This window comes from Pholis gunnellus, assembly GCF_910591455.1.
Source record: "Pholis gunnellus genome assembly, chromosome: 14".
In the NCBI taxonomy this organism is placed as follows: Eukaryota; Metazoa; Chordata; class Actinopteri; order Perciformes; family Pholidae; genus Pholis; species Pholis gunnellus.
In genome coordinates, this window is record NC_136541.1 from 454526 (window position 1) to 468773 (window position 14248).

The window sequence follows — 14248 nt, forward strand, 5'->3', positions numbered from 1 at the left end:
CTGAACCTAACTCAGTAGTTTGGTTGTCTGAACCTAACTAAGTTGTTTTGTCTAAACCTAACTAAGTAGTTTTGTTGTCTGAACCTAACTCAGTAGTTTGGTTGTCTGAACCTAACTAAGTTGTTTTGTCTAAACCTAACTAAGTAGTTTTGTTGCCTAAACATAACTCAGTAGTTTAGTTGTCTAAACCTAACTAAGTAGTTGTGTTGCCTGAACCTAACTCAGTAGTGTTGTTGTCTGAATCTAACTAAGTAGTTTAGTTGTCTGAACCTAACTCAGTAGTTTTGTTGTCTGAATCTAACTAAGTAGTTTAGTTGTCTGAACCTAACTAAGTAGTTTCGTTGTCTGAACCCAACTCAGTAGTTTGGTTGTCTGAACCTAACTAAGTTGATTTGTCTAAACCTAACTCAGTAGTTTAGTCTGAACCTAACTAAGTTGATTTGTCTAAAACTAACTCAGTAGTTTTGTTGTCTGAACCTAACTCAGTAGTTTGGTTGTCGGAACCTAACTAAGTCGTTTTGTCTAAACCTAACTAAGTAGTTTTGTTGCCTGAACATAACTCAGTAGTTTAGTTGTCTAAACCTAACTAAGTAGTTGTGTTGCCTGAACATAACTCAGTAGTGTTGTTGTCTGAATCTAACTAAGTAGTTTAGTTGTCTGAACCTAACTCAGTAGTTTTGTTGTCTGAATCTAACTAAGTAGTTTAGTTGTCTGAACCTAACTAAGTAGTTTCGTTGTCTGAACCCAACTCAGTAGTTTGGTTGTCTGAACCTAACTAAGTTGATTTGTCTAAACCTAACTCAGTAGTTTAGTTGTCTGAACCTAACTAAGTTGATTTGTCTAAACCTAACTCAGTAGTGTTGTTGTCTGAACCTAACTCAGTAGTTTAGTTGTCTGAACCTAACTAAGTTGATTTGTCTAAACCTAACTCAGTAGTTTAGTTGTCTGAACCTAACTAAGTTGATTTGTCTAAACCTAACTCAGTAGTTTTGTTGTCTGAACCTAACTCACTAGTTTAGTTGTCTGAACCCAACTAAGTCGTTTAGCTGTCTGAACCTAAGTTGTTTTGTCCAAACCTAACTAAGTAGTTCAGTTGTCTAACCTACTCTGTTGTGGCTGGTGTCCTCCAGGAGCCGCTGTCCTCAGATCTGTCTAGAGTGTCTCCTCTCAGCTCCTGGCTCATCTTCAGAAGAAACTCCAACAAAGGGGACAACCGGAGAACCAAAGGGACCAGGAGAACCTCCAAGGTCTGAGAACAAGCAGATAAGATGTGATAAAACACACAGCAGGTCACATGATGTCCACTGGATTCATATCAGAGGATGAGGACAGAATGTCCTCTGGTCCGACCCCCCAGTCCTGTTGAGTTCAGGTTTAATTCTACACGGCTATAGAAGAGGGCGGGGCTAAGGTGTAGGGGCGGGCCTAGGAGGCATGTAAATGCTCTCAAGTCTGAGAACTCTGGAGCAGATTGGACGAAGCACGAAGTACAATGTTGAAAAGACGTTTGATGTTTGATAACTTTTTATCACAAAGGGTCTTTAGTTTGTGACGCCGATCTGATTAAGTCTGTAGTCTGTAGGAGCTCGATTAAGAACAGCGTCTGTAAAAAGCTAAAAAAATGGGCTGAAATTACACCTTATATTCAAAATGGCTGACTTACTGTTGGGTTTTGGAAAAACCTCCAAAAGGATTTTTTGTGCATCTCCATATTTGACACCTGCCTGTTAAATATCATACACGTAGGTGAAACTTCATCGAGGGGCTCAATTTTAACAACTAGTACGTCATCGAGTAATTCAACGGATTCTGAAATTTGAGTCAGTTTGAGTTTGTTATTATGAATTCAGATGACATTATTTATCTCCATATGTGATTTCATCCGGATATGATTCCACTGAAAGACACTCAATTATCATATTGATTAATCGATCAGCGTTAATAATACCAGACCATATTCCATGTCTCTAACAGTCCACGTGTCTCTGCAGCATGGTCCTTCAGGACCTCCGGGACCACCAGGACCCCGGGGGCCTCCGGGCCCCCCGGCCCCCCTCCTGCCCCAGCAGCAGGAGCTCCTCCAGGAGCTGCAGCTCAAACTGAGAGGTGAGAGCTTCACACTCGACATACCCTAAAGCATCCCCTGCTTTATGGTCTGTGTGACTCTAAATGGACCATCATTTACTAAATGAACATCATGCTGTATTGAAGAAGACTTGAAACTAGAGATTGAGACCATAAACTCATGTTTACAATGTTTACTGAGGTAATAAATCAAGAGAGAAGTAGAGTCATTTTCTCATAGACTTCTATACAACCAGAGGAGTCGCCCCCTGGTGGACATTAGAGAGAATGCAGCTTTAACACGTGAAGCTTTGAAGAACTTTAAAGAACTAGAAATTGTCTCCTGGTTGAATATTTTGCCATAACTAGGATCCAATTCACGTCCTATTGGTTTTTACACAAACTGAAATATCTCAAAGCACCAGACCTCTGTCTTGTGACGGAGCCATGCTAGCAGTTTATCCCCGCTTCTAGTCTTTTTGCTAAGCTAGGCTAACAAGGCTAACACGTCCTGGACCTGTGTCTTTAAGGAGAAGAATAACATTCATGTTAATGTTCAGTATGTTTAGTTACTACAGACACACCGTTCACTCTCACTCAGTGTTTTCTGTATGTAGGTTATATAAACACAGCTCTGTGTGTGTGTGTGTGTGTGTGTGTGTGTGTGTGTGTGTGTGTGTGTGGAGGCAGCCTGTCTGAGTCCTTAATAGGGGTAATTTTGTGGATGGGATTTGGCTCAGCAGCAGGATTCCTGACATTCCTGCTGACTGATGATGTGTCTCTGTTACTTTTAGTGTGTGTGTACGTGTGTGTGAGTGTGTGTGTGTGTGTGTGTGTGTGGGGGGGGGGGGGGGGGGGGGGGGGTTCATATTCACAGTTTGAATGTGTTTACTTTTTACTTTTATTTCATGATGTTGAAGAGAGGAAAAGACAAACTGATAAATAAGGTAATTCAAATGTGACGTAATGATGAGGACGAGTTGGTGAAAACGATCCATCATCGTCATCATCAGAGAAGCTTTGGACACATTTGAGCCAATAAGGTTGAAGGTGATTTAACGGGATATATTGATGAGCTCTAAAACGACTCTCTGATCACACGAGACCAACTGGAGAGACGAGGATGAGGACGGAAAACGTACTCCTTTTACAACGGTTCTTATGATATCAAACGAAAAGTTACTCTTTTTATTCCTCCTAAAGTCAAGAAACACGTGGCAATTTCTGCTCGTTACATGAATACCGCTTTTCAAAAAAGACTTCAGTCTTCACAGGAAACTACTCAGTAGTTAGGTTTAGACAACTAAAACTAATTAGTTAGGTTTAGACAACAAAAACTAATTAGTTAGGTTTAGACAACAAAAACTAATTAGTTAGGTTTAGACAACAAAAACTAATTAGTTAGGTTTAATCAACAAAAACTAATTAGTTAGGTTTAATCAACAAAAACTACTTAGTTAGGTTTAGACAACAAAAACTAATTAGTTAGGTTTAGACAACTAAACTACTTAGTTAGGTTTAGAGTAGCATCTGAGCTAACCTCTTCAGGAGCCGCCATTGCTGTTCAGAATCAACAGTCTCCTCTGCGTGTCGTCGCACATATTCCTAAGCCCCGCCCCCTGCTGCCAGCTCCTCACAGGACTCTGATTACTTTTCCTCTTCTTCTCCTTTTTCCTATTTCTCCTCCATCATCTTCCTCTTCTTCTCCTCCTCCTCCTCATATTCTTATTTCCCCCCTTCATCTCCTTCTCCTCTTCCTCCTCTTCTTGTTCTTCTCTTCCTCCTCCTCCTCCTCCTCTTCATCTCCTTCTCCTCCCAGACATGACAGGAGGAGTGTGTTTTCAGTGTGATGGTCCTCCTCGTGTCTCCACCTCCTTCCTCAGTCGCCTCCTGCAGCCCGTCATCGTCCCCCGTCGCAGCCTCCTGGAGCTGCACCCATTCAGCCAGGTGAGACACACACACACACACACACACACACACACACACACACACACACACACACACACACGTGACCCTCATTGTTTGACATTTGACCACTGCAGCCCTCAGACTCAGAGCGGAGCCTCCAGAGGGGGCGGAGCTTCAACAGCAGCAGCGGTCGGTTCACGGCCTCCGTCTCCGGGTTCTACCAGCTGACCGCCAGCCTGCTGATAGGTGAGAGAGCGGCTGGTCACGTGACTCGGACCGACCAATGACAGCTGACAAACACACAGGACACCTGATGGACCAGGTTCTTAACCTCTCATCTCTTTGTGTGTCAGAGACCGGAGACAGAGTCCAGGTGAGACTCAGAGACAGTGTGAGAGCAGCCATCTGCATCGAGTCCCTCTGCCAGAGCAACCTGTGAGTATCTATACCACATGGTCCTCTTCTTCATCATCATCATCATCATCATCAGGCCACTCCACTGACTTTAGAACTGAGAAATTAATGAAAATATAAATGTTCATGCACCTTGTAGATCGAATACGACTGAAGACTCACACAATCCTCTGAAGGAAGGACTCTTTAGCAGCACTAGCTTCTTAACAAGTCAGCTATCACGTATGCGACAGGCTAAAGCTAGCGACTTAGCGTGCTAGGAATCAATGAAGCGGGCTAGCGCGAGCTATCAGAAGCGTACCACTAGCGTATCATGAGTGTATCACTAGCGTATCACTAGCTCATCACTAGCACATCACGAGCGTATCACTAGCGTATCACTAGCGTATCACTAGCGCATCACTAGCGCATCATGAGCGCATCACTAGCGCATCACTAGCGCATCACTAGCGCATCACGAGCGCATCACTAGCGCATCACGAGCGCATCACGAGCGCATCACTAGCGCATCACGAGCGCATCACGAGCGCATCACTAGCGCATCACTAGCGTATCACTAGCGCATCACTAGCGCATCACGAGCGCATCACTAGCGCATCACGAGCGCATCACTAGCGCATCACGAGCGCATCACGAGCGCATCACTAGCGCATCACGAGCGCATCACGAGCGCATCACTAGCGCATCACGAGCGCATCACGAGCGCATCACTAGCGCATCACTAGCGCATCACGAGCGCATCACAAACGTATCACTTTGGTATTAGTGTATTACTAGTGCATTATGAGTGTTTTAGGAGTGTGTCATTAGTGTATTACTAGTGTATTACTGCAGTGTTCTGTCTCTGTGTTCCTCAGCTCTGTAGAGTCGGTGATGGGCGTGGCGGCTGCTGGAGGAACATTCAGCATCTTACTGACGGGAACTCTTTATCTACAGGTACGACGCCACAACACGAGGCTCCGCCCTCAAACACACTACCAGTCAATACAAGTCACCGTCGTCTTGTTCGTGTCTGTGTCTGTGTGTGTGTGTGTGTGTGTGTCTGTGTGTGTGTCTGTGTGTGTGGCTGTGTGTGTGTGTGTGTGTGTGTGTGTGTGTGTGTGTGTGTGTGTCTGTGTGTCTGTGTGTCTGTGTGTGTGTGTGTGTGTGTGTGTGTGTGTGTGTGTAGGCTGCTGAGTACGTGTCGGTGTTCGTGGATAACTCCAGCGGTTCGGCCGTCAGCGTCCTGCAGGACTCTCTGTTCTCTGGGATTCTGCTGGGAGTCTGAACCTCTTCATCATCATCGTCATCGTCATCATCATCATCATCATCACACAGCTGCTCTTCATCACCTGAGATGTCTCACACGTGACCTCAGGTGAAAGGATCCCTGAGAACTGGACTTAATGCCTCCACCTGGTGGACAGCAGAGGACTGATGATGCTTTATTATGTTACATTTTATTTCATCTTTATATTGAAGTTTATTCTGTTTTGTTCAGTTTTCCTTTTGTCAAAGTGGAACAACATGAAACTTTTAGCATTAGATTTTATTTTGAGGTAAAATGATTAAAATCACGAGTCCTTCATGGACCTGAAGCATCAAACTGCTGCTCGCTGATTTACTTTAATATTAATATTTATCCTCTGGATGTCAACAAGTTGTGAATATTTCAATTAATACATCTGTTTCTACTCGCTGTCTGAGCTCCAGATGAGGGTTGTTTCATTCAATCTGATTATAATACATCATTAAACATATTTATTTGAGTCCATAAAATACCTTTTATTTCCTTATTATTTGAATTGTGTGTTTTTATGAAGAAAAAACACTATAAATGACTTAAACAAACATTTAGTATTTGTAATGATTTACAGACTTCTACTGAGTTCACACACACACACACACACACACACACACACACACACACACACACACACACACACACACACACACACACACACACACACACACACACACACACACACACACACACACACACACACACACACACACACACAAGCTAAGCTAGTCCTGATCCTTTCTGTGTGTCGAATCAGAGACTGAAAAACAAAAGAAGTTTCCTGAAATGTGGGACTGTTCCTTTAAACATTCAAATCAACAACAGAAGTAAAAACGAGACAAATGATTAAACAAAAGTTACATTTAATGTTCTTGGATATATTTCTGTAAATAATGTGAAGTATTGGACAGTTTACAGTTTAAAGACTGAAGATTTCAGTCTGAATACATCAAAGCTTTTGTGTTTTCGTGTATCAGAAGTCACAGATTTAGGATTACTGAAACATTTAGGATTGGACGAGAGCAACGTCAGAGAGGAGACGATCAGTCGGTCCGCGGTCGGTAGCGGAAGCGTACGTCCTTGGCCGGCGGCAGGATCCCCAGACCGGCTCTGCTGGAGTCCAGCGTGGCTCCGGGCTGACCCTCCTCCAGCTGCAGGTCCACGTACAGAAGCAGGACGCACAGGAACTGTTTGATCTCGTTGACGGCAAAGTGTCGGCCGGGACACCTGGAGGAGCCGGAGCCGAACGGCATCAGGTAATACCGGAGCCTCTGACCGGCTTTGTAGAAGTCCGTCTTCTCTCCGCCGTCCTGCAGGAAGCGGTCGACACGGAACGACTGACGGAAACACGAGAGACGGTTTGTTAAACATTTTATTATGAATATTATGCGTCAGATAGTTAGTTACTTATTCAGATATTCAAGGTTTACCAGATGTGGGACACATGAATGGATTATAGATAAAACCCCTCAAACTGTGCAGGAATTATTATCAGAAATACATAATATTCATAACTATGTTTTCATTAGTGAAACTAAGAATCGTTAGTCCTTAGTCCTTTTCGTTGTTACGGTGGTTCAGCTGGTTCAGGCTGCAGCTTCACCACTAGAGGGCACGAAACGCTCACGTTCAGGGAGGTTGGACAGTAGATTATGATAAATATATTGGTTATTTATGGATTATCAGCACAGGTTTGTGGCTTTTGAAGATCTTAAAATCTCGACTTCTCACCTCAAAATGAAAAATGATCCCGTTATAAAATGAAATCAAATTTAAACCTTGAAACGGTCTTTGAACTATGTAGATACCTGATGAAACACACATATAAAGGTCAGACTCAGGTGAAAGTCTTCGTACCTGAGGGTCCTCGTAGATCTCGGGGTCCATGTGCATGGTCTGAGGATAGAGGGCGATGAAGTCTCCTCTCCTGACGGACACAGAGCGCTCGGCGTCCAACCGCAGACTGAAGTCCTCCTGAGCGACGCGGACGTTCATGGCGGCCGAGGACAGACGGAGGCTCTCGTTGACGGCGCTCTCTGTGGACGAAGGTCAGGTGTTCATGAACAAAACCTCGCTGCATCGTATCTGAACAGAGATGAAGTTAAATCAAACGGACAAACCCAGACACACAAGCTTCTCCAGTTGCTCTCTGCCGAGCCTCACGTCCCGGTCCCGGCTGAACTGGACTCCGCTCAGACTCAGGACGGACTGGATCTCCTGGCGGACCACCTGCAGGGCCTCTGGGTGACTCACCAGGTAGTACATGGCCCAGAAGGTGGCGGGGATGGTGTTCCCCACGGACGCCCAGAGGATGGCCAGGTGATGAGCTGGGGGGCATATTAATATTTCAGTATGGAAGTTAAAGAGAGACATCACAGGACGTGGGTACGGTTACTTGTGGTTGACTCAGGACTCTTTGTCTACCTCCTTTGTCGACGTCCTTCAAAGTCTCGTACTGCTCAAACAGCTCCGATCGCGTCCTGATGAACAGCGAGGTGTCGGACCAGGACGACGTCTTGTGCGGCAGGAAGTAGTCGATGAGCTTCTCTCGGGTGGCCTTGGTCCGTCCCAGCAGCCAGATGGGGATCTGAGCGATGAGCAGCGGGAACATGTTGTCGAACTGGACAAAGTCCCGCCTCAGCCGGTCCATGTCGCCGTGACGGCTGGCGAGCGCCGGCCTGCCGTACACGGTGAGGAAGGTGGCCTCGAACATCACCGAGTGGCAGAACTCGTACATGCCGACGCTCTTCCAGCCGCCGCCCGCCTCCTCCAGGTGGTCCTGACGGAACACCAGCATGAGGTTACCCATCATGCTCTCTGTCAGCGTCGAGAGGCCGTCTCCCTGGAGGAGTTGGAAGGAGCGATGGATCTGCTCCGGCAGGCCGGGGAAATCCCCACTGCGGACGGGCCGGTAGCCGAAGGTGACGGGCGCCACCTTGTCGGAGAACTCGTGGAAGTCCAGCTGTCGGCCGTGTCGGATGACGTTGGGATACAGCAGCGGGTCCATGACGAAGGTCATGTATTTACCTGCAGGTGAAGGACAGACATGAACCTCGTCAAGACAATCGATCGGCTCCATCTGTGGTTGTATTTGAGGTTCGCAGGTTAAATACCAACCTGCTATCTGAACTGTGAAAACGTCCCCAAACCTCTCCTTGTGTTCTTCCAGAAACTTGTGGGCGTCTCGTCCGAACTCCAGAGCTTTACCGAGGAACGGAATCCAGCCTCTGATGAGTGGAGGTTCACCATCTCGTCTGTAGCGGAAACAAGACAAACCGTTTATCCAGAGGGGCACATACCCGTCTGTCTGTATATTTACCTACCTTCCTGTCTACCTGCCTGTCTCTTGACCTGTCTGTCTGTTAGGGAGCGTCTCTTTGGTCAGATACTTCCTCTCTGGATTTAGGATCTCGTGCTGCTTCATAAAGTCTCTGCAGAAGCTTTTAGTCTGTTTGTTGGGGGGCGGAGTTCTAAAAGTAGTTAGTAGTTAACGTGACCTGACCAGAGAGTTCCTCAGACAGCAAACACTCCACCTGAGTAACTAAGTAAACATTCCGGGTACATTTAGTTTCCATGGTGGATATGAGCGATCAGATATCAGGTCAGATGTTTGAAGAACTCTTTGTTCAGACCAGCTGAGCTTTCATCATAGAACAGAAGGTGGCCTGTATCCAGGTGAGCCACAGGTAGAGATGAAGATGATGTCGTGTGTTTGAACTACAGACCCTGATAAGAGCCGTGAGCTTTGCTCCGACCATAAATAATAAAGGAACTTCTCTAGTTCTGGTAATAAGTAACTACTCCTGTTGTATTTATGTAGAGAACAGAGTACCTGAGCAGGTAGTGAACAGAGTACCTGAACAGGTAGTGAACAGGTAGAGAACAGAGTACCTGAACAGGTAGAGAACAGAGTACCTGAGCAGGTAGAGAACAGAGTACCTGAACAGGTAGTGAACAGAGTACCTGAACAGGTAGTGAATAGAGTACCTGAGCAGGTAGAGAACAGAGTACCTGAACAGGTAGTGAACAGAGTACCTGAGCAGGTAGAGAACAGAGTACCTGAACAGGTAGAGAACAGAGTACCTGAACAGGTAGTGAACAGAGTACCTGAGCAGGTAGAGAACAGAGTACCTGAGCAGGTAGAGAACAGAGTACCTGAACAGGTAGTGAACAGAGTACCTGAACAGGTAGAGAACAGAGTACCTGAACAGGTAGTGAACAGAGTACCTGAACAGGTAGAGAACAGAGTACCTGAACAGGTAGTGAACAGAGTACCTGAACAGGTAGAGAACAGAGTACCTGAACAGGTAGTGAACAGAGTACCTGAACAGGTAGAGAACAGAGTACCTGAACAGGTAGTGAATAGAGTACCTGAACAGGTAGAGAACAGAGTACCTGAACAGGTAGAGAACAGAGTACCTGAACAGGTAGAGAACAGAGTACCTGAACAGGTAGTGAATAGAGTACCTGAACAGGTAGAGAACAGAGTACCTGAGCAGGTAGAGAACAGAGTACCTGAACAGGTAGAGAACAGAGTACCTGTACAGGTAGTGAACAGAGTACCTGAACAGGTAGAGAACAGAGTACCTGAGCAGGTAGAGAACAGAGTACCTGAACAGGTAGTGAACAGAGTACCTGAGCAGGTAGAGAACAGAGTACCTGAACAGGTAGAGAACAGAGTACCTGAACAGGTAGAGAACAGAGTACCTGTACAGGTAGTGAACAGAGTACCTGAACAGGTAGAGAACAGAGTACCTGAACAGGTAGAGAACAGAGTACCTGTACAGGTAGAGAACAGAGTACCTGAACAGGTAGAGAATAGAGTACCTGAACAGGTAGAGAATAGAGTACAAATAGATACAAGATGGCTGCCTCGGTGTGTTGGTGCGCTTTGTTTCGTGTTGTTTTTGTGGTAAACTCAGTTTTCTGCTGTGATGTTTATGAGCTCTTTCACCAGAGATGAGCTCATCAACATCTGGGAACAACTCCAGCTGACTTACTTCCAACTTTTTTTGAAACTTCCATTGAATTGGTGGACATTCTAGTGAACGGTGAGCTCATCTTTACTCATGCAGTGAAGCGCTGCAGGAGAGGAAAACGAGCCGGTGCACGTCTCTGCAAACGTGGATTCATCATAAACTGTAAACTGTCCGACTCCCCCGAGAGTTCACTTCATTCACACTGCTCGTGTTTACACTTTAGACGAGTTACACCACAATCAGCAGGTCCCATCACACCTCTGACCTCTGACCTCTGACCTCTGACCGGCCGGCCGAAAGTAGAGCAGTGGACCAGTGAAGCAAGGGAGGGGAGTATAAAGTACCACGTTTACAGTGAGAGGGAGTATAAAGTACCACGTTTACAGTGAGAGGGAGTATAAAGTACTATGTTTACAGTGAGAGGGAGTATAAAGTACTATGTTTACAGTGAGAGGGAGTATAAAGTACCACGTTTACAGTGAGAGGGAGTATAAAGTACTATGTTTACAGTGAGAGGGAGTATAAAGTACCACGTTTACAGTGAGAGGGAGTATAAAGTACTATGTTTACAGTGAGAGGGAGTATAAAGTACCATGTTTACAGTGAGAGGGAGTATAAAGTACTATGGTTACAGTGAGAGGGAGTATAAAGTACCATGTTTACAGTGAGAGGGAGTATAAAGTACTATGTTTACAGTGAGAGGGAGTATAAAGTACTATGTTTACAGTGAGAGGGAGTATAAAGTACTATGTTTACAGTGAGAGGGAGTATAAAGTACCACGTTTACAGTGAGAGGGAGTATAAAGTACTATGTTTACAGTGAGATGGAGTATAAAGTACTATGTTTACAGTGAGATGGAGTATAAAGTACCATGTTTACAGTGAGAGGGAGTATAAAGTACTATGTTTACAGTGAGATGGAGTATAAAGTACTATGTTTACAGTGAGAGGGAGTATAAAGTACTATGTTTACAGTGAGAGGGAGTATAAAGTACCACGTTTACAGTGAGAGGGAGTATAAAGTAGCAGTATAAAGTACTATGTTTACAGTGAGATGGAGTATAAAGTACTATGTTTACAGTGAGACGGAGTATAAAGTACTATGTTTACAGTGAGATGGAGTATAAAGTACTATGTTTACAGTGAGAGGGAGTATAAAGTACTATGTTTACAGTGAGAGGGAGTATAAAGTACCACGTTTACAGTGAGAGGGAGTATAAAGTAGCAGTATAAAGTACTATGTTTACAGTGAGATGGAGTATAAAGTACCATGTTTACAGTGAGAGGGAGTATAAAGTACTATGTTTACAGTGAGATGGAGTATAAAGTACTATGTTTACAGTGAGAGGGAGTATAAAGTACTATGTTTACAGTGAGAGGGAGTATAAAGTAGCAGTATAAAGTACTATGTTTACAGTGAGATGGAGTATAAAGTACTATGTTTACAGTGAGAGGGAGTATAAAGTACTATGTTTACAGTGAGATGGAGTATAAAGTACTATGTTTACAGTGAGAGGGAGTATAAAGTACTATGTTTACAGTGAGAGGGAGTATAAAGTACCACGTTTACAGTGAGATGGAGTATAAAGTAGCAGTATAAAGTACTATGTTTACAGTGAGATGGAGTATAAAGTACTATGTTTACAGTGAGAGGGAGTATAAAGTACTATGTTTACAGTGAGATGGAGTATAAAGTAGCAGTATAAAGTACCATGTTTACAGTGAGAGGGAGTATAAAGTACTATGTTTACAGTGAGAGGGAGTATAAAGTACTATGTTTACAGTGAGAGGGAGTATAAAGTACCACGTTTACAGTGAGAGGGAGTATAAAGTACTATGTTTACAGTGAGATGGAGTATAAAGTACTATGTTTACAGTGAGATGGAGTATAAAGTACCATGTTTACAGTGAGAGGGAGTATAAAGTACTATGTTTACAGTGAGACGGAGTATAAAGTACTATGTTTACAGTGAGATGGAGTATAAAGTACTATGTTTACAGTGAGAGGGAGTATAAAGTACTATGTTTACAGTGAGAGGGAGTATAAAGTACCACGTTTACAGTGAGAGGGAGTATAAAGTAGCAGTATAAAGTACTATGTTTACAGTGAGATGGAGTATAAAGTACTATGTTTACAGTGAGACGGAGTATAAAGTACTATGTTTACAGTGAGATGGAGTATAAAGTACTATGTTTACAGTGAGAGGGAGTATAAAGTACTATGTTTACAGTGAGAGGGAGTATAAAGTAGCAGTATAAAGTACTATGTTTACAGTGAGATGGAGTATAAAGTACTATGTTTACAGTGAGAGGGAGTATAAAGTACTATGTTTACAGTGAGATGGAGTATAAAGTACTATGTTTACAGTGAGAGGGAGTATAAAGTACTATGTTTACAGTGAGAGGGAGTATAAAGTACCACGTTTACAGTGAGATGGAGTATAAAGTAGCAGTATAAAGTACTATGTTTACAGTGAGATGGAGTATAAAGTACTATGTTTACAGTGAGAGGGAGTATAAAGTACTATGTTTACAGTGAGATGGAGTATAAAGTAGCAGTATAAAGTACCATGTTTACAGTGAGATGGAGTATAAAGTAGCAGTATAAAGTACTATGTTTACAGTGAGATGGAGTATAAAGTAGCAGTATAAAGTACCATGTTTACAGTGAGATGGAGTATAAAGTAGCAGTATAAAGTACTATGTTTACAGTGAGATGGAGTATAAAGTAGCAGTATAAAGTACCATGTTTACAGTGAGATGGAGTGAGTATAAAGTACTACAGTGTGTAAAGTAACGCAGTATAAAGTACCTCTTCCTGACGCGGAGGACACTGAGCAGCAGCAGCAGCAGGAGGAGGCCGAGCAGCAGCAGCAGCAGCAGCGGGGACATGTTGCTGTTTCTGTCCGGAGAGACAACCGAACACTGGAGCTCAACTCCATCAAGTTAACCACTCACACACACCACATCCGGTCAAGGCCTTCGAAATAAGAGCCCCATGCTTATGCCCTAAAACAGCACTTTGTTTGATTAAATATGAAGCACTAAAGTTTAACATTAACTGAGACATATTTAATGTTCAAACATCCGGGTTATTGGTGGTGGATTAGATTTCACTCACAGAAACGAGCCACTACAGCAACCTGACTACAGTTATATTTTATACTCATCCATAACTTACTTCAGCGTGTCTCGCGTGCTATGTCCTCCTGGTGTTTATGAGCTTTTATTGCGAAGGTCAAGCAGCTTGATTTCCGGTCCCATCGTCTCTGCGCAAACGTCATTAATGCAGCTCATCAACGTGACGTCATCACAGGCTTTAATGATCTTCATATTTTTGTTTATCTTATTTTTATTTCAGTATAATAACAACATTACAATAATATAATAAATAATAATAACAATTATAATTATATTTCATTCATGAAGCTCATCTGATAAATAAATCCATAACACAAGATAAACAATGTAAATAATAAAATAAACTTCAAACAGAACTGTTTTATGTGTTCATTATATTAAATATGAATATAATAATGTGTTCACTTCACATTCCTGATTTATTCTGATATTAAACTAAACTTTAATTACATTCTGTGTA

At 43.5% G+C, this 14248-nt stretch overlaps 2 protein-coding genes across 2 annotated transcripts in view; one reads left to right on the forward strand and one right to left on the reverse strand.

Moving 5' to 3' along the window:
- Positions 1 to 6159, forward strand: part of LOC306706307 (erythroferrone) — a 7767-nt gene extending 1608 nt beyond the window's left edge. The window contains exons 2-8 of the mRNA XM_079173328.1: positions 1131 to 1247; positions 1992 to 2106; positions 3884 to 4011; positions 4107 to 4218; positions 4326 to 4407; positions 5244 to 5322; positions 5555 to 6159. Coding sequence (XP_079029454.1) covers positions 1131 to 1247; positions 1992 to 2106; positions 3884 to 4011; positions 4107 to 4218; positions 4326 to 4407; positions 5244 to 5322; positions 5555 to 5653 — 732 coding nt within the window. The 3' untranslated portion in view covers positions 5654 to 6159. The remainder of the gene's footprint in view (positions 1 to 1130; positions 1248 to 1991; positions 2107 to 3883; positions 4012 to 4106; positions 4219 to 4325; positions 4408 to 5243; positions 5323 to 5554) is intronic.
- A 352-nt stretch (positions 6160 to 6511) lies between these two features.
- cyp7b1 (cytochrome P450, family 7, subfamily B, polypeptide 1) lies at positions 6512 to 13587 on the reverse strand. Its single transcript, XM_079172701.1, has 6 exons — positions 13460 to 13587; positions 8786 to 8922; positions 8093 to 8695; positions 7789 to 7995; positions 7526 to 7704; positions 6512 to 7005 (listed from the first exon to the last, which is right to left on the reverse strand). The coding sequence occupies exons 1-6, from the start codon at positions 13537 to 13539 to the stop codon at positions 6712 to 6714; spliced, it is 1500 nt and encodes a 499-aa protein (XP_079028827.1). The 5' UTR covers positions 13540 to 13587; the 3' UTR covers positions 6512 to 6711.
- Positions 13588 to 14248: the final 661 nt, after the last annotated feature.

Excerpts from the sequence above, each read along its gene's own strand:
- cyp7b1 (XM_079172701.1), bottom strand. The coding sequence starts at position 13,539 with ATGTCCCCGCTGCTGCTGCTGCTGCTGCTCGGCCTCCTCCTGCTGCTG. Across the intron at positions 7,996-8,092 it reads GAAGGACGTCGACAAAGGAG|CTCATCACCTGGCCATCCTC; the intron begins GTAGACAAAGAG and ends TATGCCCCCCAG. Across the intron at positions 7,006-7,525 it reads AGATCTACGAGGACCCTCAG|TCGTTCCGTGTCGACCGCTT; the intron begins GTACGAAGACTT and ends TGTTTCCGTCAG.